Source organism: Epinephelus moara, chromosome 12 (genome assembly GCF_006386435.1).
Source record: "Epinephelus moara isolate mb chromosome 12, YSFRI_EMoa_1.0, whole genome shotgun sequence".
NCBI lineage: Eukaryota > Metazoa > Chordata > Actinopteri > Perciformes > Serranidae > Epinephelus > Epinephelus moara.
The window spans coordinates 26,778,657-26,805,290 of NC_065517.1; the positions used below are offsets into that span (position 1 = coordinate 26,778,657).

The 26,634-nt window shown below is 43.3% G+C and overlaps 1 protein-coding gene across 1 annotated transcript in view; it reads left to right on the forward strand.

The window, feature by feature from the left end:
- Positions 1–26,634, forward strand: part of mettl24 (methyltransferase like 24) — an 80,277-nt gene that overhangs the window by 26,234 nt on the left and 27,409 nt on the right. The window contains exon 2 of the mRNA XM_050058090.1: positions 15,228–15,326. Coding sequence (XP_049914047.1) covers positions 15,228–15,326 — 99 coding nt within the window. The remainder of the gene's footprint in view (positions 1–15,227; positions 15,327–26,634) is intronic.

Below are 26,634 nucleotides of genomic sequence, written 5' to 3' on the forward strand. Positions count from 1 at the left end.
GCCACAGAGTTGAATATATGCAAATATAGTGAGGCGAACTGCAAAACAAAAGTGAATCTGGGGCTGCTTTTAGGGTACTTTCACACTTAGTCCATTTCAGCCCTCTAAATGGACTCAGAGCAGTGACTCAGCATTTTTAGTGCATATGTGAACACTCCAAGAGAACTCAGGCCATACTCAGTTTTATTAGCATTTAAAACCAGCTTTAGCTGTGAATGCTGAATCTGGATAACGTTAAAGACCGCCTGCAATTTGCCCAAAGCCTCTATGATGGATGAGCTGGCACAATATATGACTGTGTTGACAGCATAAAAATGAAAACCGGCACCAACTACATTTTGACCCAAGACTATAAATATATAATAGCAGACCTGACACAGAACCCTGGGGTACACCATTACAAGTGCTGAGCCGGTTAGAGGTGAGCCCATCAGGCAAAATGACACCTGTTATCTGCACTGCCTTTCAATTGAATGCCTTTCAATTGCACATTTGGCTGTGGAGTGCACAAATGGCTGTCTTTGTTTCTTTGTTTACCCTCATCATTCAATGTAGTTAGTGTTAAGTGTCCTCATACCTGTCATTTAGTCATCTGTCATGCTGCTTATCATGAAATTCAAAGCACTGTCGAGGTTCTCTCGGTCCAGCACAGTGTATTGAGGATATTTGTAATGATGCACCTGGGAAGAAAAGAAAATCAGGGAAATGCAAATGCTTTGTACTGGCAATATGGTTAAGCACTGCTCACAGATCAGCTTTGATTTAAACTAGATAGGCGCAAAATGAGGCTGCCGTGTTGGCGATGGCACAAAGCGCTGGGCGAGAATGGGCTTGCGCTACTCTTCGATCAGCTTTGATTTGCGGCACGTGGGCAGATAGAGCTGCTGCCAAGTAGTGTGCAGAGTGTGGAGTGAGAGCGCGTGTGTGCTGTAATGTAACACAGTGTCGGCGCAGGGATGCAAAGCCTCACTGTTGAGTAATATTCAGAGGCTGATTCAACTCCACCGCTGTACAGTAAACATTTCCAGGAGTGTTTGAGCCATCATCCAACTTCCTTTCACTCTCTCGGGTAAATGCATACCAGATGTAGGTTTCGTAAGATTTCTCCTAAGACAGAAAAACAGTACAGAGAGGAGAACAATTTCTTCATCCTCCGTCTACACCATCTGTGCCTCAACCTCTAATTTCTCTCTCCTTCTCCTCCTCACACAAATACACTTAACGTCCACCCCCCTTCTCATGTACAGTATCTCTGCACTCCTCCACATGCCTCTTCCACAGCATCACTCTGCCTTTGAGACTGAGGCTAAACTCTTCTGAGATTACTGCCTTTATTAAAAAAGATCAGCGTAATCCTCCGCTTTAATTCTGTTATACCCTCTCTGTCTCTCACTGTACTCTGGCAGCCAGCTGGGATTGGCCGCTGAGCCCGGCCTACCAGAGGAACAGAGATGACACTGCAGGAAGTGGAGACAGCTGGGTCTGGTCCGACTGCCAGTCTCCCCCATCTCCCAGATTAGAGAGCTCAGTGAGGCTGATTCTTTGTCATTATCCTGTATCTATTGTACTGTATAGTCAAGCTCTCAGGATCCATTCTTTCAGTATACACTTTGTCTTTTGCTGCTAATAAAAGAACTGTCTATGTTTGTTTTATCACCAACTGATACAACACAATATGCATTCAACAACAACCTATGAAAGATTTACTTTTGATGTTACTCAGACTGCAGCAGGAATATTATAATAAGAAATGAGTTTCCACCAAACAGTACGGTTCAGTTCAGTTTGGTACCATATTTTTCCGTCTCCACTGTGAAAACTTGTGGATGGTACCAATGGGACCGTTCCGTACCGTCCCCATTTTTGGTCCCCCCTCTGTTGTGGTACCTAGCACACAGATCTGGTACTAAAAGGTGGGGCTGTGAACACTGCAGTCTGTTGATTGGTCAGTAGAGGACGGTCACTCTGCTCAGGGCTGAGTTGTGTCTGGTTTTGAGGCTCATGTAACCACTGTTCATACTGTGGAGAGTTTTATTAGTAAACTGTATCTATAAAAAGAAATGATGGAAACACTACACAGACCTAGTACCATGTCTGAAGGGTTACTTTTGGTTCCCAAGGTACTACATGTAAAATGTTTGGTGGAAATGGGGCTTCATAAGGATACAACCTGTTCTCATTCCGAAGTCGTTGAATTCTGGTGCTTGGGCAGTGACTTCCACGTCAGACACAGATGAAAAAAGCTGTCCTTTCATGTCGGCATGATACATGCCTGGGTGCTGTCAGTGTGCATTGGCGCCTGATGGCGTCAGGGGGAAATGCGGCCGTACAACAACGTACGTTAAGAGGGCAAAAACTCCGAGTAGGGTGGGCAGGAGCACCGACTATCACCCAGGAGGCCAGTGTTCACTTCCCATATGAATGTAAAGCCAAACCCGGTTATTTTTTTCCAAATTTAACCCTGTGCTTTTGTTGATGAAAGTCAATTTGTGGAGTTGTATGAAAATGTGGTGTCTTTATTTTGAAAGAGACTATATATAAACGTTAAATTTCGTGTGAAAATGGAAGTGTATTTTGAAAGACAATACATGTAACAGGCAGAACTTGATATGGCGTCCCAAAACATCAACAACAGATGCACCTAGGGTACCTTGCATGTCGTAGCTAAACGTGGAAAGTCCATGACCAAACGGCGATATGTTTGCTGACGGTTAATGGCCTCTTCGTTTGTGAGGGCAAGGAGGCTGCGCAATTCCTTGTCTCCCCAGTTGCTCATCTTTACAGTGTCTGTCAGGTTTGCGTTTGCCTCTTGCTACTAGCTGCTCGCTAATTCCTGCTATCAGCTGTTTCCTGTTTATCCACCGCCAGTGGCTCGCACCTGTGGCGTCATCAACAGCTCCTCCCACAAGTCTTCAACAGCCCCTCCCGTTGCTGAAGGCCGCCTCGGTCTGTTTAAACTAAAAGGGTTCCGCCAATATGACTACCCTACGAGGCGGAAAATTGGTCACTTGGGATCAACTCGCCAATCCGGCTCTGTGTGTCTAAACACTCGCAGCTTGCCGGCAAAGCAGCCCAACATTCGCAGAAAATCTGGCAGTGTAAAAGGGGCTACAGTATCTTTCAAAATAAACATACTATGTCGCTACAACACCGTGAATTGACAGTGTTTTTTTTCCGCCAACAACTAACACACATGGTTGGGTTTAGGAAAAAAAGAACAGGACCTTTAATTTGCTTTGAGTATCACAAGCCAAGTGCTGTCTAGTTTCATTACATTTAAGAGAAGGCAGACATCTCTATGGCCGATAAGTCCAACACTCACACCAAAACAGTCTAATAACGAGGACTACAGGTAAGAGGAAAAATGTGCACTTTTAATTTTGGGTGAACTGTCCCTTTAAAAGCAAAACCTGATCTTCTGTCTTTTGTTGTCATCATTTCTCTGTTGAATAACTCACAGTAAAGCTCAAAACTAACTGCCAACTCTGTGATTGGCTACCATGACAACGATAATCAAACGATCATCATATCTAGAACCTTATGAACCTCTGATAGAAAAACTGAGGGAGGTAAAGAGAAATTACAGCCAGATGAATGATCTCTGGCACTCAGAACATGTGTGTGATCTCAGCCCCACACCCAGTAGGTTTTACAATCACGTTCCAGTATCATGTCATGATGATACACATGATCCAGCTGCTTCATGTCCTATTGTACTAACAGTTTGATGTACTGTATGTAAATAATGTCTTGTATTTGGTTTATGATCATATTTAGCTGTAACGTAGCGCATGAGATCCTAATTTTCTGAAATTGTCTTCTTCATTTTTAGCCAGTTGGTATGGTCGGTATAGTCGTACAATGAGGGAGACAAAAACATCATTTTTCATGTTTGGTCTTAATGATAGTGTTTTGCTTTAAATGCAAAACACAATTCTTCACCTTGTGATAAATGTCACATTGCACCAAAGTTCTGAGAAAAAAAACAGCATCTTTTTCTTCATTTCTCCCTGAATCACATTAGCACAGGCCCCTGGAGCACAAGTCTCCGATATGGTCTCTCACCTCGGGTTCACCACCTCCTCGAAATCAGAGGGAGGCTAATGTGAATCAGCCTCCAGCTGTTTCATTAAACCGCAACTTCTCTGTCTGCCCACTTGTCCATGCCATGTCTTGACCTTCATTTGGCACGGAGGTACCATTGAGTTTTTACCCAGGCTGTCAGGAAAATACAGCCTGTCAAAGAAAATTTCCCGAACTTCAAGACACTCCATAGTGTTAAAATAATATTCCACATGCTGTTGAACTGAAAGCTTTGACCTCTCGACTGCACAGCTTGGTGGTATTTTTCTGAAGCGTCTGGACTCCGTTGAGAGCAATCGCAAAAAAAGAAAAGAAATGGGCAACGGGTTTGATTCTCAGCCACCCTGGCACTTTCCCAACAGATGGTGCCGACTTGGCAGCGCTCCGTCTGTGGCCTTATGGTTTCCAAATGGGCAGACATGGCTCACCTGTGGCTGTCTCCGCCGCGACATTTCATACACAAGTGACAATTTGTTTACCCGAGCACTGATTGTGTCGTGTCCTCCGAGACGCTCTGACCAAAGCGTCAATCGTTATGTATCGACTTTTTTTATTTTTGGTGTAAATCCATAAAAGGTGTCGAGCTCTTCCTCTTCCTTCACAGTGAGGTACATCTCCTCCTCCGTCTCTGTGTTTGTCCGTTTTCGAGTCCATCTCCCCCTTCTTCTCACCCGCCTTCATTATTCTGGCAGACAGTCCTCTCTTGTTTTATCCAGTCATCTCTTGTCCACCCATCCATCCTCTTATCCCCGGGGATTATTCATGCTCGGCCTGGCTGCTCACACTTCTCTAACACCGGGCAGAGAGGCACTAACACACCCAGCTCCATCAAGACATGCAGGCCATGCAGAAAGGCCCCATAACTGAGCGATCAAAGAGGCAGAGGGTGTTAAAATAAAGAAAACAGTAATAAAACAGTGAGGCTGCATAGCTCACAAAATCAAGACAATCGTTCAGTTCGTGATAGAAGCACCAAATTTGGTGGAAGGCATCTGGATATCGGGCGTTGCAGATTGGCATACTAAAGACCATGGCAGCAAAATCCAATATGGCCACCACCTGAAAACCATTTGGGCCACAGCTCCACCCAGCACCGTCAAACTATAACAGCGACCGGCCACGTATCATGCCGACGTTAAAGGATGGTTTTGTTTTTTTTTAGTCAGTGTCTGACGCGTATCTCGGGATCTTGTTCACGAGTGAGGGTAGGATGGAGCGGGAGATTGACAGGCGGATTGGCGCGGACTCAGCAGTGATGCAGGCACTTAACCAGTCCGTTGTGGTGAAGAGGGAGCTTAGCCAGAAAGCGAAGCTCTCGATTTACCAGTCGATCTACGTTCCAACCCTCACCTATGGTCACGAGCTCTGGGTAGTGACCGAAAGAACGAGATCGCAAGTACAAGCGGCTGAAATGAGTTTCCTCCGCAGGGTGGCTGGGCTCAGCCTTGGAGGAGGACTCGGAGTAGAGCCGCTGCTCCTCCACATCGAGAGGAGCCAGATGATTCGGGCATCTGGTAAGGTATGCCTTCCAGACGCCTCCCTTTGGAGGTGTTTCAGGCATGTCCAACCGGGAGGAAACCTCGGGGCCGCCCCAGAACACGCTGGAGGGATTACATCGCCCGGCTGGCCTGGGAACGCCTTGGGGTTCCCTCGGAAGAGCTGACGAAAGTGGCTGGGGAGAGGACTGTCTGGGCTTCTTTGCTGAGGCTGTTGCCCCCGTGACCCGGATAACCCGGACGATGAGTACATGTACGAGTACGAGTGTCTGACGCCACAAGTCACTGCCCTAACGCTGGATTTTGACGACTTCGAAGTGAGACCATTTTGAGCATTATGTCAGCTAACTTTGCCACATAAAGGTACATGTCCACAGGATCCATAATTTTGACGCCTCCAAATTACTCATCACAAGGCAATTGAATCGAACGCAACTGGACTTAGTTTTGTCTTAGAAGACATTTCACCTCTTATCCAAGAGGCTTCATCAGTTCATGCTTGTCTGAGGCCTCCACATTGGGGTATACAGGAAACCTACTCACACAGACCGATACTTACTAATTACTGTCTGTGTAAGCAGCTAGCAACACAAACACTTCAACTGACATCAGCTTTCAGGTCATACACTTGAACTAGCACTTCTGTCTTTCCAGTATCATCACTTTAATGGACCTTTCCAGCTCAGTTTATCACCTAAACTTCAACTTCATCTTCAAGGCCTTCCAACTTTTGCACTTCAACTTCATCAGTGCTCACACTGAAACTGAAACGCCAGCGTCTTTCATCTTTCCCAATTTAACTGCCAGTCAGTCACTGCATTTCAGCTTCCATCAAATCTTCAAAACTTTTGAGCTCTTCAGCTTTTTTAGCTTCACTCAGCAGTCACACTAAACTTCATGTAGTGCTCACACTGCTCACACTCAAACCAGAACTCAAAGGTATACTGTGCAGGAATTGTCTATTACGGTTTGTAAACAGTATCACCAGTGAAAGTGGAAGCCAACCCCAGATTCACTCTTGGTATAATTAGGTTCTTCCTGTAAATGTTGTAGCTTTCTCTTGGATGCATGCTGCTTATAGTCTGGCACTTGGCCACTTTCTTTCTATGAAGTCCTGACTTCACCTGCATGCTGTGCCCAGAAATGTCCTGAACACAGGAAGTAAGAACAAAATAAGAAAATACAGGCAGAGGGCGTCTCTGCATATAAATACACAGCCACACACTTCTAGTGGGTCATAAGTGACGATACAGGCTTGAGAGGTTACTTTTGTATGAGTCTGCAGCGAGTACACACACATTATCCTCACAAGATTTGACCTTTCCTAGTTCCAAAAGTCATTATACCAACATAATCAATAATTTCCATTGTCCACCCTTGAATTCATGTCAAGGCAGCTACCTGAAATGCTCCTGCTGAGGGTGTTGTTATATCTAATGTCCTGGGATTAAGGTCTAAAGAGCTGAGCCTCGACAGTTGTGAGTGATGTTCTGTGTGTTTGTTATTAACACTGCTTACCTCTGCTGTCCCTGAGGCGCTGATGACTTGTTGATGCTTGACTGAACACGAGGCTTAACACTAATCTCATCACCGCTAAGTGATGATTCAGCAGTTAGTAAGAGCTTATAGACATGTGTATGGTATAATGTGCACACACACACATTATCTTTATTTTGGATTCCAGTTTTAGGGCAATAAAAAAAAAGTGTTAGATAAAGATTGGATTTATTTTTCACCAAAAAACTACATGAGGAGAAAAGTAATCACATCCTGCGAGGAAGACTTGGATTGAAAACCTGAAATGTATGAGTCAGTCTGCTGGTTTCCAGTTAAGTCTTTAAAAGTAGAAACCTTGGATGCACACCTCTTCTCTTGGCAAAACCTGCAAATACTTCCATTCCTTCTCTGCCATAAATCTCAGAAAGTACATGCATGCTTTCGAACCTCCTTCTGTCCTTTTCTTCTCTACTCTTTCCCTCTCTGTTCCTATTCTACCACACCTTAAACACTGCAACATCCCAGTGAGTCCATTGTCACAGATATCTGCCCTCTGATCAGCAGTCCTGTCCCAACCTGTGCCAGCCTGATGTATGGGGCCTGATAGCTGAGCTTTGCAGGGAGGACTCAGTAAGGAGATGAAAAGGGCAGCTCGGAGACAGAGAGCTCTGGGAGCTCTCCGAGTCCCCGAGATGCAGAAAGGTAGATGTTATTTGTCTACGTGTAAATAACAGACTCCCAGACAGACATGCAGTCTCTCTGTCCCTGTAAAACTCTCATGGCCTTTGGAGCTATGTTGATTGGAACTGGTATTTCTGTTCCTTTTTGTCAGGGATTGTTTGTCAGATTGTGGCCTTTGCAGGAGAGTTTTTCTGCTATGAGATCTGAATTTCAAATTTTATGGAGGGATTGGACAGCAATGTCTCCCTGTGGAGGCTCAGCAAAGGTAAAAAATCAGAAGAAAGTTTTTTCCTGTAGCACATCGGTGATGATGGCATATAAATACTTATAGATAAATGTATCTAATTAAGCTTTGTTGTGTGGCAAAGGTTCACTAGGATGCCAGATTCCTAGGCTGACAATACTGTCCTCAGAGGCTGTAGCAGTCTAAGTTTTGAAGCTAGTGCAGTGAAGATACTGGCATCATATGAAACTAAAAGACCTAAAGCATCCATTGGTACAACCATGTCATACTATCTCAACACAATCTCACTCCGACTTCGTCACATATTGATGTTTGGTCATGGACCTTCCATGTCCAGATACTACGTGAAAGGTATCCTGGGTGCGTTAATTGTTGACGTTCTGGGTCGCTGTGTTATGTCCATTAATGTGCATCATCTTTTCTCAAAATACGCCTCAGTATAGCAGGAGACACTATGTCAGTACAACAGTGCGGACACTGCTCTCCTGCGTGAAAGATTTGTTGGACCTATCCACCACCTCAGACTTTCCTCGCCTTAAGTTTCGTTCTAGTCCCTCCACGTTTCCCCATGATGCTGCTGAGCGCTGTTAACCTGTAACAGCGACTGGCTGCGTATCATGCCGACGTTAAAGGATGGCTTTACTTTTTCTTATATTTTTTGGGGGCTTTTTAGCTTTTAATGTACAGGACAGACAAGCGTGAAGGGGGGAGAGAGAGAGGGAGTGACATGCAGCAAAGGGCCACGGGCCGGAGTCGAACCCAGGCTGCTGCGGCAACAACCTTGTACATGGGGCGCCTGCTCTACCACTAAGCCACCAGCGCCCCAAAGGATGCCTTTTGTCGTCAGTGTCTGACACCACAAGTCACTCTCCAAGCGCTGCAGTTTGACGACTTCAGAGTGAGACCAGGTTGGACAAAGCTTTGTTGTGTGGCAAAGGCTCACTAGGACCCCAGAGTCCTCTGCAGTCAATACTGTCTTCAGAGGCTGTAGCAAAATGAGCATTGAAGCTAGTGCAGTAAAGATACTGGCATCATATGAAGTTTAAAGACCTAAAGAATCCATTGGTACCAACCATGTCATGCTATCTTGGGTACAGGGGTTAAATAACGCTCTAAAGTTAGGGTAATTTTGCGAGGGGAAAAACGGACAGGAATTTTCGTACCATCTGAGTACTTCAAGGCTGAAATATCACCTAAACGCAAAGCATTTAGCCACGAACTTGGAGGTGCAAGCTAACACAGCCTCTAATGCTAACGCTAGCAGCCAGCCTCGTCAAGCCACACCTGACCAGGCGTTCAGACACAAACTGAGTAAGTCTACCTGTGACCGACTAACTAACTCCCTTACAAAATGGATTGCAATTGACTGCAGACCAGTTTCGGTGGTAGAAGACAGGGGGACAATTGTGTCCAAAATCCAGCAGCTTTACTACGACACATCTGCCATAATTCCTTTGAACTTAATTTTTTTTAATACTTCAACAGCAAAAATTGATGTATGCAATTAATTTAGATTAATTAATCACAGAGCATGTAATTAATTAGAATCATCAAGTCTTAATGTGATATGTTGGAGGGGTTTCCGGCCTTTTTAATCAGTTCTGGAGTGGTAAAAAAAATGCTTAAATTTAGCACCAAATCTGTGTAACAAATAGTATCAGTTCAGAAATTTGTGCAAAAACTTTTGAGATACAACTCAGCATGGGAATGGCCATCATATACTTCCTTCATAATGTTCAAAGCCCTTCAACACTTTACACCAAGGGGTGTCAAACTCATTTTAGTTCATGGGCCACGTACAGCCCAATTTGATTTCAAATGGGCCGGACCAATAAACCCATTGCATAATCATCTATAAATAACAACCCCTTGAAGTTTCCCCCTTTTTTAGTGTAAAGAATTACATTCTGAAAATGTTCATCCATTTACCACACAAGTGATGAACAGCCCACAATATCCTGAAAAAAATATGTGCAAATTCAACAGTATGTGTCAGTTTTCCACATTCAGTTCTCACTCATGTCATTACATGTGCATTTTTTTATATGTTTCCACTCCCACTAAAGTGGAAGCTATTGAGGACGCAGGTTAAATCATCCCCATAAAAAACATTTACAGTCTGAAGTTTTGTCAGTGCCTCAGCAACAGGCTCCACCCATATTGTTTCAAGACATAAGTCTGATATAGACTTTTTTGTACTGAAGCTGCTGGTCTACAATATTTTGCACAAGCAGTTCAACCACAATAAGTATTCAGTGTTTTTTCAGAGCACTGTGTTCTGGGTCAGGGTCCAGGGTCAAAAAGCCTCTGAGGCAGCATTTTACATGAAGTATGTACTAAATACTAACTTGCCTCTGAATCCTGGCACCTCTTAGCCTTCACAAGTGAATTAATATTAGGTGTGCACAGTCATCTAGTGGGCTGGATTGGAGCCTTTGGCAGGCCGGTTTTGGCCCTGGGGCCGTATGTTTGCTACCCCTGCTTTAAACTTTAAAAGTTTGAATAGCAGCTGAACGAACACACAATATTTATTACATACTTATGATGAGAAAAACTTGGCACACTGTGGATTTCAGATGATGTACACAACTTCTATGCAGCACATACTGGTGACCTGTTTTGTCCCCCTAAAGATCCCCTGCCCCCCAACAAAAAATGGCTAATGGTGGGGAGGGATGGAGTTGAAGAGGTTAAGTTAGGATGTTTTGCCCAAACGTACGTCTGTGGCCTGTTTATGCGACGGGCAAATCAGGAAAATCAATCTGCAGAAAACAATAGCTATAGATTGAAACCCACTGGTGCACATCCATCACCCTATTTGTCCTGCAGGGTAATTACGTTGATCATGCATCACGGGTGCAATTATTTTAAACTGAGACACTGAGGAGAGACAGAGTGGCTGACAGACAGAGAGAAACAATGAGGAGGAAGAAACGAGACGCAGCGTTAGAGGAGAAAAGAGAGGAAGGGAAATAGAGGGATGACATGATGGAGCGAGAGGACGGGAAGGATTGAAGCATGGCGAGCATTCAGATGTTTTGACACGTCGCAAATCGATTAAAGGCTGAATGTGAAACAGTGAATAGTGTTGCGTGGATCCGGCTCTGCAGACGTTAAAGGGACAGCTGATTCTCTGTGTTTGGCAGGTCCAGGATCAGCATCACTGGAGGAGGAAATGACACACATGGTGCTGCCATAGATAATGTATTAGCAGAGAGCGCTGTGAGTGTGTGTGCGTGCCAATGTTAAGTTAGTGCATATGAATGAGTTTGAGTGTGTGTATACGTGTGCATTGAGGAGGAAAAGACAGCCCTATCATAGAAAATGCATTAGTAGATAATCTATGCATGGTTTCAGATCTATCTGTGGTGAAGATGCGTGTGTGTAAGTGTCTGTGTGTGTGCATGCATTAAAAGTGTGTTCACACTACAAGTGACAACAAGTCGCCATTAAAGTGTTGCTCAAGCACTGTTTCACATAGTTAGCCTACATCATCATGGGCTGGTGTGTCTCTGATACTTTCAACAAAGCAGTTTGACTCAACGTCATCTAAAGTTTATATTTGGTCAAAAAAATATCTCTGCTTTTGACCAATGTCTGAGCTCAATTTTGACATCACATTTCGCCGCCTGATTGCATCCCTGTGTGCACTGCAATACTTAGAAGGCTAGCATAACAACACACTCTCACCCCAACCTCGTCACATATCGACGTTTGGTCATGGACTTTCCACGTCTAGATGCGACGTGAAAGGTTCTTCTAACAACTAACGCTCCTAATTAGGTTTAGGAAAAAAGAGTTCGGCTTTATAATCACGGACATCACTCTCCCGGGTGAAGGTTGGTCTTTGATGGAGCCATCCACCACCCCTCCTACCCATCCTACTCCAAGTTTTGCGGCCTAACTTCCGTTCTCATCCCGATACGTTTCCCCCCGACACTGCCGAATGCCATTAAACTATAATGGTGGCCGGTCGCATAGCATGCCAGTGTTCATGGACGGCTTTTTTCTCAGTGTCTGATGCCGCAAGTCACTGCCCAAGTGCCAGATTTCGACAACTTCGGAATGAGACCAGGTTGAGCATAATGTCAGCTAACTTAGCTAAGTAAAGGTGCATGTCCCAAGGATCCGACATTTCCACGCTCACTGTCTGTGTAAGCAGCTAGCAATGCATTCTGGTAGTGCAGCCTTGCATTTCAAGAGACAGGGTGTCCGCTCCTCATTTGCATACAGCTGACTCTAGGTTGCTTTTGAAATATTTTGAGTTTTACCGATATGCAAAATACAAGTACAAGAAGAAAAGAGGAAAAAACAGTAACACAAGTGCCCCCACATACACACACACAAAAAGGCCAGAATATATTAAGTATATGACAAAGATGATAGTAAATTGTACATGCATACCAAAAAGAGCTGAGTAGGAAATATCCACTGCTACTGCAAAAGAAAGTCCAGCAGGATATACAGGAGCCAGAGGAAAGCAAGGACAGTCCCCTAGAGGGACCGACGATAAATGAAGAGAGACACACAGAGTCCATTAGTTGTAGATAGTCGGAGCAATCTAGGCTACCTTATGCAAATCAGGGGCGTGAAGCGTGACCTGCTGCCTCTGGAACTCCTGAAAAACTTTTAAACTAACTGTTGTCGATCTGAACTGAAGACAGATTAAGCAACTGAATCGTTTTTTTCTCACCTCAAATGTGTCCAGAAAGACATTTAGGTGAATTGTTTTCATAGTATGAGAGAAAGTTTCCTGATGAACCACCATGTTGGTCTGGTTTGAAATTCACAGGCCTGGTGGCACGCCCATCAAGCTTACAAAGTTTTCTGCCAGAAAATGGTGGACTCGCCCCTCTGGTTTGGGAGAGAGTTACTGCCTTAAGCGAAGGAGTTTAAATATCTCGGGGTCTTGTTCAAGAGTGAGGGTAGAATGGAGTGTGAGATGGATCGGCGGTTTGGCGCTGCGTCTGCAGTGATGCAGAAGACAAAGCTTTCAATATACTGGTCCATCTACGTCCCAACCCTCACCTATGGTCATGAGCTCTGGGTAGTGACTGAAAGAATGAGATCAGGGATACAAGCACCCGAAATGAGTTTCCTCAGAAGGGTGGCTGGGCTCAGCCTTAGAGATAGGATAAGGAGGGTAAGGAGCTCGGACATCTGGAGGGAGCTCGGAGTAGAGCCGCTGCTCCTTTGTGTCGAAAGAGGCCAGTTGAGGTGGTTCGGCCATCTGATCAGGATGCTGGGCGCCTCCCATTAGAGGTGTTCGGGCACGTCCCACTGGTAGGAGGCCCCAGGGCAGACTCAGAACACGCTGGAGGGATGGCATGGGAACGCCTTGGGGTCCCCCAGGAGGAGCTGGAAAGTGTTGCTCATGAGAGGAATGTCCGAAGTACTTTGCTTAGCCTGCTGTCCACACGACCCAGCCTTGGATAAGCAGCTGAAAATGGATGGATGGACGGGCATTTTACCACATCATTTGAGCACTGAAAAAAGTTGAGGCCCGCCCTGGGGCCAGCTTTAGTTTGAAGCTTCATGTCATCGGCTTACACTGAAAATGACTCATAGCCTGTTGCTGTGGGGCTCGTAGTGTGAACACACATGGATGGATTACTGCATGGGCCCACCAGGCACAGGCCTTGGGGCCCAAAGTCTCAGGGGCACCCCAGGCCTTCATCTCTAAAATGTCACTCAACTTTCCAACCAGAAAGAGACTCAAAATTACCATAAAGACTCATAAAAAGACAATTAAGAGATGCAAAAGAACTATAAAAAAGATGCATAACAACAGAAGAAAGACACTAAACAACAAGAAAAGATGCAGAACCATCAAAAAGTCTGTGTGTCTTGCTCCTGTGTAGGAGAGGTTGTTGGGGTCTTTTGCATAGCTGTGCCCAGGGGCCCACAGTCTCATAGTACACCCATGTGAACAACATTATAAGTCCACATCTCTGTGTATATGTGTCGTTTTGGCAGCACGTTTTCTCAGTTGTCATGCTGATAAAGGTTTAGGTGAATTGAATTATACAATATATAAGTATGTTGTGTGTGACTGAGTGAATGTAGACTGTCAACTGGCTTGTTACACAAAGGAAAACTTGAGAGTTGACCTTCACACAAACTCAATTATTACATCACACAAAGCCACTTTTGTTCAGATCAACAGTGTGATTGTAAAGTGTTGGAGCTGCGACGCCCATTGTGATGAGCCTGCAAGCACAAAGTCAGACTGGAGGGCATAACTGTGAGTAAGGAGAACAAGAATAGGAGGCATGGAAACATGGGCGTGAATTCCAACACAAGATTATTTTCCTAAACAGACCTGATGTCATCGCAGTGCCCTTTACAGATTGTTCAGCAGATGTGCCCACGGCATCGAGCAAACCCGAACATGATCTTGTTCGCTAAGCCAAAAATTATCTGTGCATAACCGTGGAAAATCTGAAAATAAACTGCAGTGCCCGTAAAGCACTGATGAAGGCAGGAGCATCCCGGGCAGGGAAGCACTCTATCGTGAAATCACCCAGGATAATTTATACCGGGGCTGCTAATGAACATTTGGCCATGGTGTTTGACCCAAGAAATGATTGTGCAACCTGCGAGTGCATCATCGCAGCTCTGATCCTCTCCTTTCTTCTCCCTCTTGTTCGCTCTGCATCTGACTGCCTCTGCTCTAATCATAAACAGACACATTCCTGTAGAAATGAAGCAGGCTGTAAAGCTGAGCTCTGCCAGGTTTCAGGAATGTAATCACACAGCAGCACTGAGCTGCTGCAGCCAACCGATGGTGATGGTGAAGTCTGAGGTCTTATTTTTCCACTGTGAATCACAGCTGGACTTTCGACAGCTTTTTTTTTTTTTTATCTGTACCTCGCAGCACAGATTGCATGAGAATAAATAGCAGCCCCCGTTTGACTAAAATAACAATGGAAATGAACTTTAGCAGTTTATTTGTCACTAACACACAGGTGGGAAAAAAAAAAATCCTCAGCTGAGCACACTGTGACCCAGTTCCATCAGCAGCTACACACAAGTGGGTTATAATACCTGAAGAATAAAGCTCCCTTTGTTGTTGTCCTTGCACTAGATTTCTTTTGAGTGGCCTACTTTGATGTTGGTTTATTGTCAATTTCATGTTCTTTTTATGTTAATAATCGTGTGTGTGTGTGTGTGTGTGTGTGTGTGTGTGTGTGTGTGTGTGTGTGTGTGTGTGTGCTCCACTACAGACTCCTCGGTGGCATATAGACTTAGAGCCCTGGGCCAGTGTGAGTCATTCTCTGGAGGATGAAGCTAAAAGGTTCCTCGACTACATCACAACACCACAAGTGAGTCATCATTGTTTTAATTCTTGCTGGTATTTAAAATAGCTTCCTGTGGTATATAACCACCTCCTCTCTTTCATTTCATGTATTTGTAAGGCGCCATGTTCGGGATTAAAAATAAATATTGTCACTTGCAGGAAGTGCATTTCCTACTAATGCTGACCTCCCAAATGTAGCACAGCGAATGAGACCAGCACAATCTGATATGGAAGATTTGCAGAGCAGATATTAGGATGCAGCAGTGTAATGGAAGTGTGGAAGAGAAAACAGGATTGTTGGTTTCTTGGCACAATTTATTCTGCTGATTTTATGTCAAGACAATCTGAACACAACAGGGTACAAGAAGTATTGTTTTTAGACAAGAGCTGTAAATTCAGTTAAAGGGTAACAGTAATTTTAGCGTGTATAGAGCCAGCGTGTTTTCACATCTAACTAGGTGAGTTAAGGGTTTATATCAACCAAACCAGAGTTGGAGATTGTTGGAACAGTGAGGAGGCGAACCAAAGTAGTTTTTGTGAGTTTTGATTTTGTTTTGTCAACTTAAGCCTCATTCAGACTAGGGATGCACGCGATTAGACGTCTAAACGATTAAACGTCCACCCCAGAATTATTAGTCGGTTAAACCAAATTGTGTTTTATTTATGTACAAGGTCGCTTAACTGTCATGCAGCAGCCTGCCAATAGTGGGAGCTACAGAGCCGTCAGACAGCAGTCCCCCTCCCTGCGTTAATGCTCGAGTAGACTGAGTTTTAAAACAGCACGGTGGGAAATAAGACCGATGTCCTCTCGCAAATCCAGCGCGGTTTGGCAGTACTCTAGAAAATAAATACAGCAGCAATTTATCTTTTTTGAGATGTTATATTATTTGTTAACTTTAAGTGAGTTGTTGTCAGATAATGTGCAACGTTCAACGTGCCCCACATTTCAGAGGCAATTTATTTATTTTAGATGTTATTTTAGTGGTTAACTTTTTTCTTTTTTTTTAGAGATATTTTTTCGGGCATTTTTAAGCCTTTAATCGATAGGACATATGAGCGTGAAGGGGGGAGAGAGAGAGGGAGTGACATGCAGCAAGGGGCCACAGGCCGGAGTCGAACCTGGGCCGCCGCAGCAACAGCCCGGCACATGGGGCGCCCACCCCACCACTAAGCCACCGACGCCCCAGTGGTTAACTTTTGACTGAGTTGCCATCATGTTCACATTCATAACGCACGGCGCAAAGTGTCTCGTACTTCAGCGGCATTTAAAATCCGACATGGTTGTTGAAGATTATGATTGAAGGCTTCAAAGGGCTCTTAATGCACACAGTATTTTTGGGGACAATGTTTCAAATACTTAACAATAAATTGTGCTAAATTTTGACTGTTTTCTGAGTGTTTTCCCTTTTTTAGACTAGTTGACTAGCCTTAATTAAAATTTTCATTTAGTCGACAAGTAAAGTAGTCACCAGGAACATCCCTAGTTCAGACCAAAGATTCGCAATGAGATGAGTTGAAACAGGCAACTACCTGCAATGCTCCATTCTAAGAACCTGTTGGTTCACATGAATGTGTCATCTCTATGTAACTACTCTCTGTACCTCCGTTCTGATTTCCAGCTTTTTACAACATCTCCTTCCGCTCCTACGCTGACGACACACAGCTGTATCTCTCTCTCAAGGCTAACCACAAGTCCAGTGTTGCCAGTATCATAAACTGCCTCAAGGACATAAAGTATTGGATGACACAGAACTTCAGCTGAATTAGGGCAAATCAGAAGTTGTCCTCTTTGTCCCCCCTGATTCCATCAAAGGGATTTCTGACCAGCTTGACATCCTTTTCCACTATGTTAAACCCCATGTCAAATATCTTGGTGTGATATCTGACTCCAAACAAATAAATGCAGTAGTAAAAGCCAGCTTCTTCCATCTCCGCACCATTTCCAAAATCAAGCCATTTCTCACCCTCACAGGCCTGCAGATAGTCACCTACGCTCTCATCTCTTTCCATTTAGACCACCGGAACTCTCTGTACACCGGTATTAGTCAGTCCTCTCTATCCCGCCTCCAAGTGGTTCAGAACGCCGCTGCCAGGCTCCTCACAGGAACCTGGAGGAGAGAACATATCGCACCTGTTTTGGCCTCTCTCCACTGGCTGCCTGTGTTTGGAGATTGCAATTTCAGGGCTGTTTTTGGTTAAACAAAAAGTATCGAACTCTTCAAGAAAAAAAAAAGTCTTTCTCTGGGATCCTGTCCATAATGGTGTCATACACTTAGACTAACAATCTGAGCCTGTCCGTGGCAAAAACAAGTACCTTCAGTGGACGTAAATCGACTGTAATGCCCTAAGTGCTTACATAGCAGCCTGTTTTGCAGCCCTCTCGCTCAATATTTTTCCCATCAGTCATTCAGAGAAAAACATTGGGAAAATGTGGTGCAGGTTAAAAAATACCAAAGTTACCCTTAAATCATAACAGCTCAATTCTTTGCCTGTAAGAAGCCTCTGCTGTAAATGTGATATCTTTTCTGTTTTTTTCTGTATTTTGTATTTATGATATTGGCTCTACTTTGCTGGAAGTGATGTTGCATCAGGGAAGACAACGTCTTAAAGTTGCATCTGACTTTTACTGCTTTTGCATGCATGTAGAATTAAAGGGACAGTTCAACCCAAAATCAAAAAAACATATTTTTCCTCTTACCTGTAGTGCTGTTTATCAAATTAGATTGTTTTGGCGTGAGTTGTCAAGTGTTGGATATATCGGCCATAGAGATGTCTGCCTTTTGAATGTCATGGAACTAGATGGCACTCAGCTTGTGGTGCTCAAAGGGCAGAATTCATGAAAAAAGAAAGAAATCAGAAATCATGACCCGGCTACTCAAGATAATCCACAGACCTTGTTGTGAGCAGTTTCATGTAGGAACTATTTTATTTCTACCGAACTACACCTGCCAACCGTATCATGGCGCAGAAGGAAGTATGCATCTACTCATGGGCGAGAGGCTTGTGACAGCGTGATGTTGTGTTCACACCAAACACGATGCAAATTTTCACACTGTGTTACACATGTGAGTTTGAATGCTAGAATATTGTGTGTTGACTCACATCATACGCACATGAAATCGCTGAATCCATGAATGAGCTTCTGTCAGTACATCTTTGGCGTCATATGTCCCTGGAGTCTCAATGCTGATTGGCTATCGCGGTGCAAAATTGATCGCTGAAGTTCAGATTTTTCAACTCTTGTGAATAAGCATTTGAAATGAAATCGTGCTACTCACTGCATTTGCGCTACTTAACTCGCATATTTTGCATCATTCATAACGCATATATTGCATGGAATTCGCATCTAATTGTGTCTGTACATTGACATAACATGTAATTCACCTGTGCAAATTGTTTTATTCGCACCCAGTGTGAACATTAATGGCATCCCTCTCGCCTGAGCTGTAACGTTAGCTAGCTCAGTGGTGCTAGGTGAGCTAGCAGTAGATGCACGCTTCCTTCTGCGCGGTGATACAGTTGTCTGACATGCCTGTGGAAGTAAAGTTCAGAGAAAATACTTCCCATACTGTGAGCTACCCAGGCCACAGGCCTCTCTCTGACTCCTGCCAGCTTTAATTTCTTTAGTTGCTCTTGACTTCTGTAGGCCAAGGACTTCCTGAAGAGACCAAAGCAAAGCAAGAAATAATAACAGAAATAACTCGAGCTTCTCATCATGAGTAGATGCACGCTTCCTTCTGCGCAGTGATACAGTTAGCAGATGTGGTTCGGTAGAAAGAAAATAGTTCCTACATGAAACTGCTCACAACAAGGTCTGTGAATTATTTTGAGATACCAGGTCATGACCTCTGGAAAGAGACATTGCTGTTGAGTTTATTAAATGTTATTTTTTGGCACTTTGAGCACCACAAGCTGAGTGCCACCTAGTTCTATTACATTAGAGCGAAGTTTGAAGACAGAAAATCTGAGTCGTTTTTGCGACTGTGGGCTAGGAAGTGCATTATTTTGACAGGTCTTTGTTATGTATATTACAGCGAGCCTGTATCTATCAGCCCATGACTGAGATACACTGGCAGCTCTTTCACATTCAGCTCAGCCAGAAGAGTATTTGCCTTGCTCGACAGCACACACATAATTCATTACTCTATTGATTACCATACAGATGAAACTCGCAGCCCCTCTATTCAGACGTAATCAATGAGATGTTGTGGTTTGTTTGTTGGTGTATGTCAGTATTAAATTACTACAAATCGATTAAGATGTTCAGCATCATAATTTGAGAAATATCGAGGGAGCCTGGAATCCTGTGCCCTTGTCCTTGCTCTCGTCAAGGTAACGCGGTTTCGTTTTCACTGTCCAAAAACACAGAAGGACTTTTTTTTTTTTTTTTTTGGATTACATGTGCTGCGGTTTTTATTGTAATGAAATTGGCTTGGGGATAAATCAGCAACTTATCTTTTTCCCTCACACAATATAGCGAGAACACAGAGTGCCCCACTCCAAATGACTAAGCAAACGTTCTATATCTTTCACAAAGCAGACATTCAGCTCATAATGAATTAGCCCCGGGATGTGTGTGTGTGTGTGTGTGTGTGTGTGTGTGTGTGTGTGTGTGTGTGTGTGTGTACATGTGTGTGCAGCTACTTGTGTGTGTTTGTGTGTGTGAGAGGAAGAGACAAGGACAAGAACAGAGAGACAGAGATTGTATGAGTGTGTGTGTGTATATGTGTGTGTTTGTACGAAGCTGTTGAAGGGAACTGTCCATCATACACACTGACAAGCGAGGGTGGAGGGAGTTGGAGGGGCATAGCAGCATCCTCAGCTGTAATGCTGACTGACACAGTGCCTGGTGGAGCTGTTACTCAGAGAGATGGCCTGCGACACAACCGTCCAATCAATAGGAGTCAGTGTATCTTGCATGCACGCACCAGCACACACTCAGATAAGGGGAAGTGTTTCCATAAAAGCGTTTTTTAACAGCGTGAGATGTACTGCAGGATAGTTTTTCCTGATTAGCTTAACAACATGCTGTTCATTTATTATAATTTGTGCTCAATGAAAACAGGTCAATTTTTACAGCTCAGTATTCAGTGAAACAGTGTTCGGCAGTTCAATGCCACTGATAAGTCTGCAGATGTGAAGTGGCAAAATAATCAAGAGTGATTTTGCATTTCATTGCACATTGTGCATTGTGTGCTGATGAATGCTTTCAGCTGGAACACATTAACAATGACAGGCATAATGAAGCGTGGTTCAAATTCATTTAAATACATTATTGGGCCACCCACATGTGCGATACAGTTCATGTGCCCTTTGCAACAAAGACACGTCGAAGGACTTTATCAGGTGGCAGTGTACTTGACTCAGTTGGTCCCCTCCTGCCTGATCTGTTACTGAACACTCTGAGCAGGAGCAAACGGCACAGCACTGTGAAAGAACTACATGAGGCTGCTGCACTGTGGGCCCACCACCCACTGGGATCACCTTACTCCAAAGCCATCGAAATCCAGTGCTTGGGCAGTGACTTGTGGCATCAGACACTAACGAAAAAGCCATCCTTTAACGTTGGCATGATTTGCTTGCTGTTATAGTTTAATGGTGCTTGGAGGTGTCAGGGGGACACACAGCGGGACACGAACGAAGTTAAGGTTGACGAAAGTCCGAGTAGGGCGTGCAGGAGGGGTGGTGGATGCGTCCAACAAACATTGACTTTGAGCCAAGAGAGTGGTGTTCGCATCCCGTAAGATTATAAAGCCAAACCCTGTTCTTTTTTCCGAAACCAAATCATGTGCGTTGGTTGTGGTGTAGTGTGAAATGTGTATTTTGAAAGAAGACAATGCATGTAACAGGCAGAACTTGACACAGTGTCCCAGAACGTCAACAACCAACGCACCCAGGATACCTTTCATGTCGTATCTGGATGTTGAAGGTCCATGACCAAACATCGATACGTGACAAGATCAGAGTGAGAATGTGTTGCAGGGATAGGCTTTTGGATCAGGTGCATTCATAGCTGGGCCACAGGCAAAGGTGGGGACCTAAGCTCACTGACCCCTGGTGGGCTGAGGTACTGGTTCTCATTTTTAAAAGTAGGGACCAAAAGGGGATCCTTGGATCTGAGCTCTGACAATTGTTTGATCCAAAGTCCCGTCCCCCTTAGCTACTGTTGCTAGGTCAGACAAGCCTGACAAAAAGAAACCTGGCAATGCCGATTCCGTTCAGCCACAGTGTGTAGTTCCTGGACATCAGGCAATACAGCTCTTAGAAGTCAACAGCAAGGACCACGGTGTGCAGTGGAAGGATATATTCACAATGGGATGCTAGACGTTGTGTATATTTGTATAAACTACTATAACTTTGGGGTACATAGCTTTACAGAGATAATAAAAACATAGGAACGTTAGCCTTGATCTGTCTAACGATAACCAAAACTAACCAAAACCTTCAGGCTACGATGCCGATGACGAAGTTGCAAATTTAGCAGTAAGACTAAACTAGACAACATTTAAACAAAAAAAAAAAGAATTTCTAGCACCGTAAATCCCTCACAGTAGAGGCTGACCTTTGAGCCAGATGTTGTGACATCCTGGGACAGAGAGGGTGAAGCAAGTGATTGGTTAATTCTTGTCCCATGAGATTGCAGATACAAGCATCCGAAATGAGTTTCCTCTGTAGGCATGGATAGATAACTGAGCAGGCCTACCAGGTGCAAAAATTAACACGTACAGACCAGGAAGAGACTCAAGATGGCCACAAAAAGATGCAAAGGACCCGCAAAGAGTCACAAAACAACCAAAAGTGACACAAAATCCCCTCAAACAGACAAAAATGACTACAAAGAGATGCAAAATAACAAAAAACAGGCAATACCACCATCAAATTTGTGTGTCTTGCTCATAAGTAGAAGAGATGGTGGGGCTTTTTGCATATCTGTGCCCAGAGGCCCATTGTCTCATAAGCCACCCACGTCTGCAGGGTGGCTGGGCTCACCCTTTGAGGAGCTCAGACATCCGGAGGAAACTGGGAGTAGAGCTGCTGCTCTTTCACATCAAAAGGAGCCAGGTGAGGTGGTTCAGGCATCTGATCTCCTGGGCACCTTCCTCTGGAGGGTATCCAGGCACATTTAAATGAGAAGAGACCCCGGGGAAGACTTGGTTATACATCTCATCTGGCTTGGGATCTCCCAGGAGGAGCTGAAAAAATGCTAAATGGGGATTGGGACATCTGGACTTCCTTGTTTAGCCTCAAAAACTCTGAAGGCCACAGCAAGACAGTCACGTCTGAGAGGTTCTTTTGAAGCTCACTTCACAAGGAAAGTCTTGGCTGAGAATGTAAACATGCACAAATAATGTCAATATTAAGTAAACAATAGATGTTTTTTTTGAGAGGCTGGCATGTATTGCTCATCGTTCCCTGGCAACATCATACTTTTGGAAAGCACTAATCGTTTCTCCATACTTCATTGCTTTAACATTTACATAGCTGTAAAACATTTTGCTCAGGCTTCATTTCAATTAACCTGAGCGAACTCTGTAAACTGTACGTGTTAGATAATATTACACACAGCAGACAATACAGGAACACACACACACGCTTTTACACATCCTATCTTGTGTACACTTGAATGGCGTACAGTGGAACCATAGATTTATGTTTCAGATCATCGTGTCTGAGCCAATATTGTTTCTTCCTCTGCAAACTGAGTCTCCGCAGCAGACGGAGCTTAAAGAAACCAGACAGCAAACATTTGAGCAGCCGCTCCTGCGCTAACGCTCAGTCATTTGCAAAAGTGCAGATGTACAAACAAACAACACGCTGACATGTGTGCACACGTCTGCTGCATGTATGTACACAGTTTACGCAGGTACATGCTTTATATAAACACACTGATGCTTCTATATACAGACAAACCAGCCAATCTGCACTCGCTGAATGAAATTCTCAGTGTATAAAGAACATAAAGAAGGAATACTTTGACCTTCTCTTGGTTTATCATCTTTTCCTCCATTACACTGTTCTGTCTCTGTACCGCTGAGAGTCTTGGCAGTGCTGCTGGTGCATCCGCCCCAGCTGCACATCATGATGAATAGTATGCATATCGTAGTTTAACACTGAGGCCCAAACATACACGAACCCAGGGTCAAATTCAGTAGCAACTTTCAGTGATTTATGGCATTTGTGTTGAGTAATTGGAGGAAAAGATGTTCATCACATCAGGGCCCTGTTTCAGAAAGCAGGCTCAACAAACTCTGAGGCTAATCCCGATCTCCGAGTTGACTGAGCCGGAGCTGGAAAACTAGTGAAAAATTAGTGCGTTCACGGCGAGCACCAAAAGCCATCATCAATGGAACCCAGATAACATGATTCTCAGTGGTAGAAAGCGGAGTTAAAAGCAGAGCCATTTATTTCACCCCAATTGAATTGGAGATTTCAATGACCGCATATATGGGCATCGAATATGTCTTCAAAAAATAAAAATTTGCGGCTAAACAGCGAGAGGTGTGACGGGAAAAGACTGCAGAGCGTGTTAATAGATAATGTGAAGTGACGTTATGTAATGTGATGCGTTAATGTGTGTCTAATGTACAGTAAATATACGAACATTTTTATACATTAACAGTGTTCATATATTTTGATATAATTTGCTAGATCTGCTTTACTTCTGGTTTATGGTTATTTTGACTTATAATTTGTATTTTTTCAATCAATCAATCAATCAATCAATCAAACTTTATTTATATAGCACATTTTCATACAATAAATTGTAACACAAAATGCTTCACAGAATAAAAAGACAAATGCCCCAGAAGAAGACCTAAGAAAACCTAAAAATAAAAGTGTTAAAAAATAGATAGAATAAGAACAAATAGAAATAGCAATAAAATATATAAATAGAAATAAAAAACAAAAATAAAATAAATAAATATATACAAAAATACATAAATAAAAGTATATAGATAATTAGAAATAAATTGCTAAATAGATAACTTTAAAAGCATATAAGATATATTACTAAAAGTTATCAATAAGAAATAAATAAAGGATTTAAAATATATGACAATGATAAAATGTCTAAAAAAGTTCAATAAATAGATGAGAAATAAGTAAATAAATAAGAATAAATAGATCAGTAAAAATCAACTGAAAGCCAAACTAAAAAGGTATGTCTTGAATTTGCCTTTTTACTATCGAGTTTAAAATGATTAATGGCTCTGTTTCCATGTCTGGCTCCTCCTCTTTTCCATTTTGTTCATGTCTAATTTGTTTTTATGGCTCCAAACACCAAAGGTCTTGTTGTGGCTTGAATTTGTAGAATATTATTGTGCAAAATTTTCTATGAAATAAAGCTAAAAATGGTTTGTCGCCATGCAAATGAAAAAAAAGAAAGAAAGAAAGAAAGAAAGAAAAAATGCAACAGGTAGTTTTCGCATTTTTTTCCTCTTTTCTTTTGGTGGTAGGTCGTCTTCACTGGTGCTTTGTTGTAATTTGCTCTAGGGCTGCAACAATTAGTCGACTAATCGATGACCAATCGACTATTAAAATAATCAGTGACTATTTTAGTATGCGACTAATCGGTTTGAGTCATTTTTCATAGAAAAGTACTATAAAAGTGCCCCAAAATACTCTTACTGCAGCTTCTTACGTTCAGATATTGGCAGCTTTACACACTCTCCCATAAAACCCTTTGGCGTGAGTATGAAACAAGACATTAGATGACATAATTTTGGGGTTTGGGAGAGACAGACCGACATTTTTCAACATTTTAACACATTTTTCGATAAAATGATTAGTCGACTAATCGAAGAAATAATCGACAGATTAGTTGACAATGAAAATAATCTAGCTGCAGCCCTAATTTGCTCCGTCCATTAAAGCGATCCATTGTCCCATTCATGGCTTTCTCCTTTTAAATGTTATCATCCCTCACACTGGCTGCCAATCAGGGCTTTTGATGTGTCACACACTTAAAATTCCCAGGCACGGATGGCGACAAATAGATTCCCCGTGAGTTTTTTTTTAATTTTTTTTTTATTATAAATACATTAATTTTGGCATCACGGGACGCCATTTGAGTACCACTAATGCTTTGATCACACACACTCAAACAGGACAGAACAAAATTAGTCTGAAGCTTAAAGGGACACTTTGCTGATTCTGAATCAGCTAGTGTGGTGCTGATAATTGGCCTCGCATTTGTATAGCACCTTTCTAGTCTTACGACCACTCAAAGGGCTTTTAACACCACAGTCACCTATTCACACATTGGTGGCCGAGGCTATCGCACAAGGGGCCACCTGCTAATTTAGACATTCACACACAAATGGCACAGCCATCAGGAGCAATTTGAGGCTCTGGTCATGTAGCACCAATTTCAAAAGTATTTGCGTCTTTTAACAGAGACAGCCTAGTGTTATGAAAACACCATCTTTTCATCAGTGAAATACCAGAATAAAAGGGCAGAGAACATACTGTAGGTACATTCAGTCTATGACTCATAGATACCTCATGTACAGGATATTCACTGTACATAGAAGTGTTTACACAGTTTGCTGAGACTTCATTGTTTTTTATGAATTGCTGAGCTCTGTCCTTGACCTTTGAGACGAGATATAAGATGCTCTGTGGCTCTTTGAGAGCAAGAACATTGTGTTAACACTGTAGAAAGTCAAAAGTTAATAAAGTTCATTCCTCTAATGGAAATACCATTCATTCCCTCATATAGTGCCTGTTTTGTTCAGGTTGTACATTACGTTTGCAATGCAGGACTCCCAGACTGAGCCAGGCTACTTAACCTCGACAAGAAGCTCTGGTTCTCAATATTGGTTTAACCCTTTTTCTGCATTGTTGGCGTTCTCCAGTTCTTCCAGGCTGTGGGTAGTAAGCGGGCTACAACATTTGTTTCTTCCTCTTCATTTAAGTGCAGCAATACAGTACGAACACATCCCAGTGTAGGCAGAATTTATACTTCTGGGTTTAATCGACGCCATAGCTATGCCGTACTCTACGCACTAGCCTGACGTGCACCTCCCCAGAAATGTAACTACATGTCGCAGCAACGCAGAAGCTGAAACTATATCTCTTAGGGGAAAGGAAGCTTTTATTTACTTTAAATTCACAGATTCACCTGGTGTCCTGGATTGTAGACTACTTGACTGGCAGACCACAGTATGTGCGCTTGCAATGCTGTGTGTCAGACAGAGTGGTCAGCAATACGCAGGGGACTGTCCTCTCTCCCTTCCTCTTCACCCTCTACACCATGGACTTCAGCTATTGCACTGAGACCTGCCATCTTCAGAAGTTTTCTGATGACTCTGCTATAGTTGGATGTATCA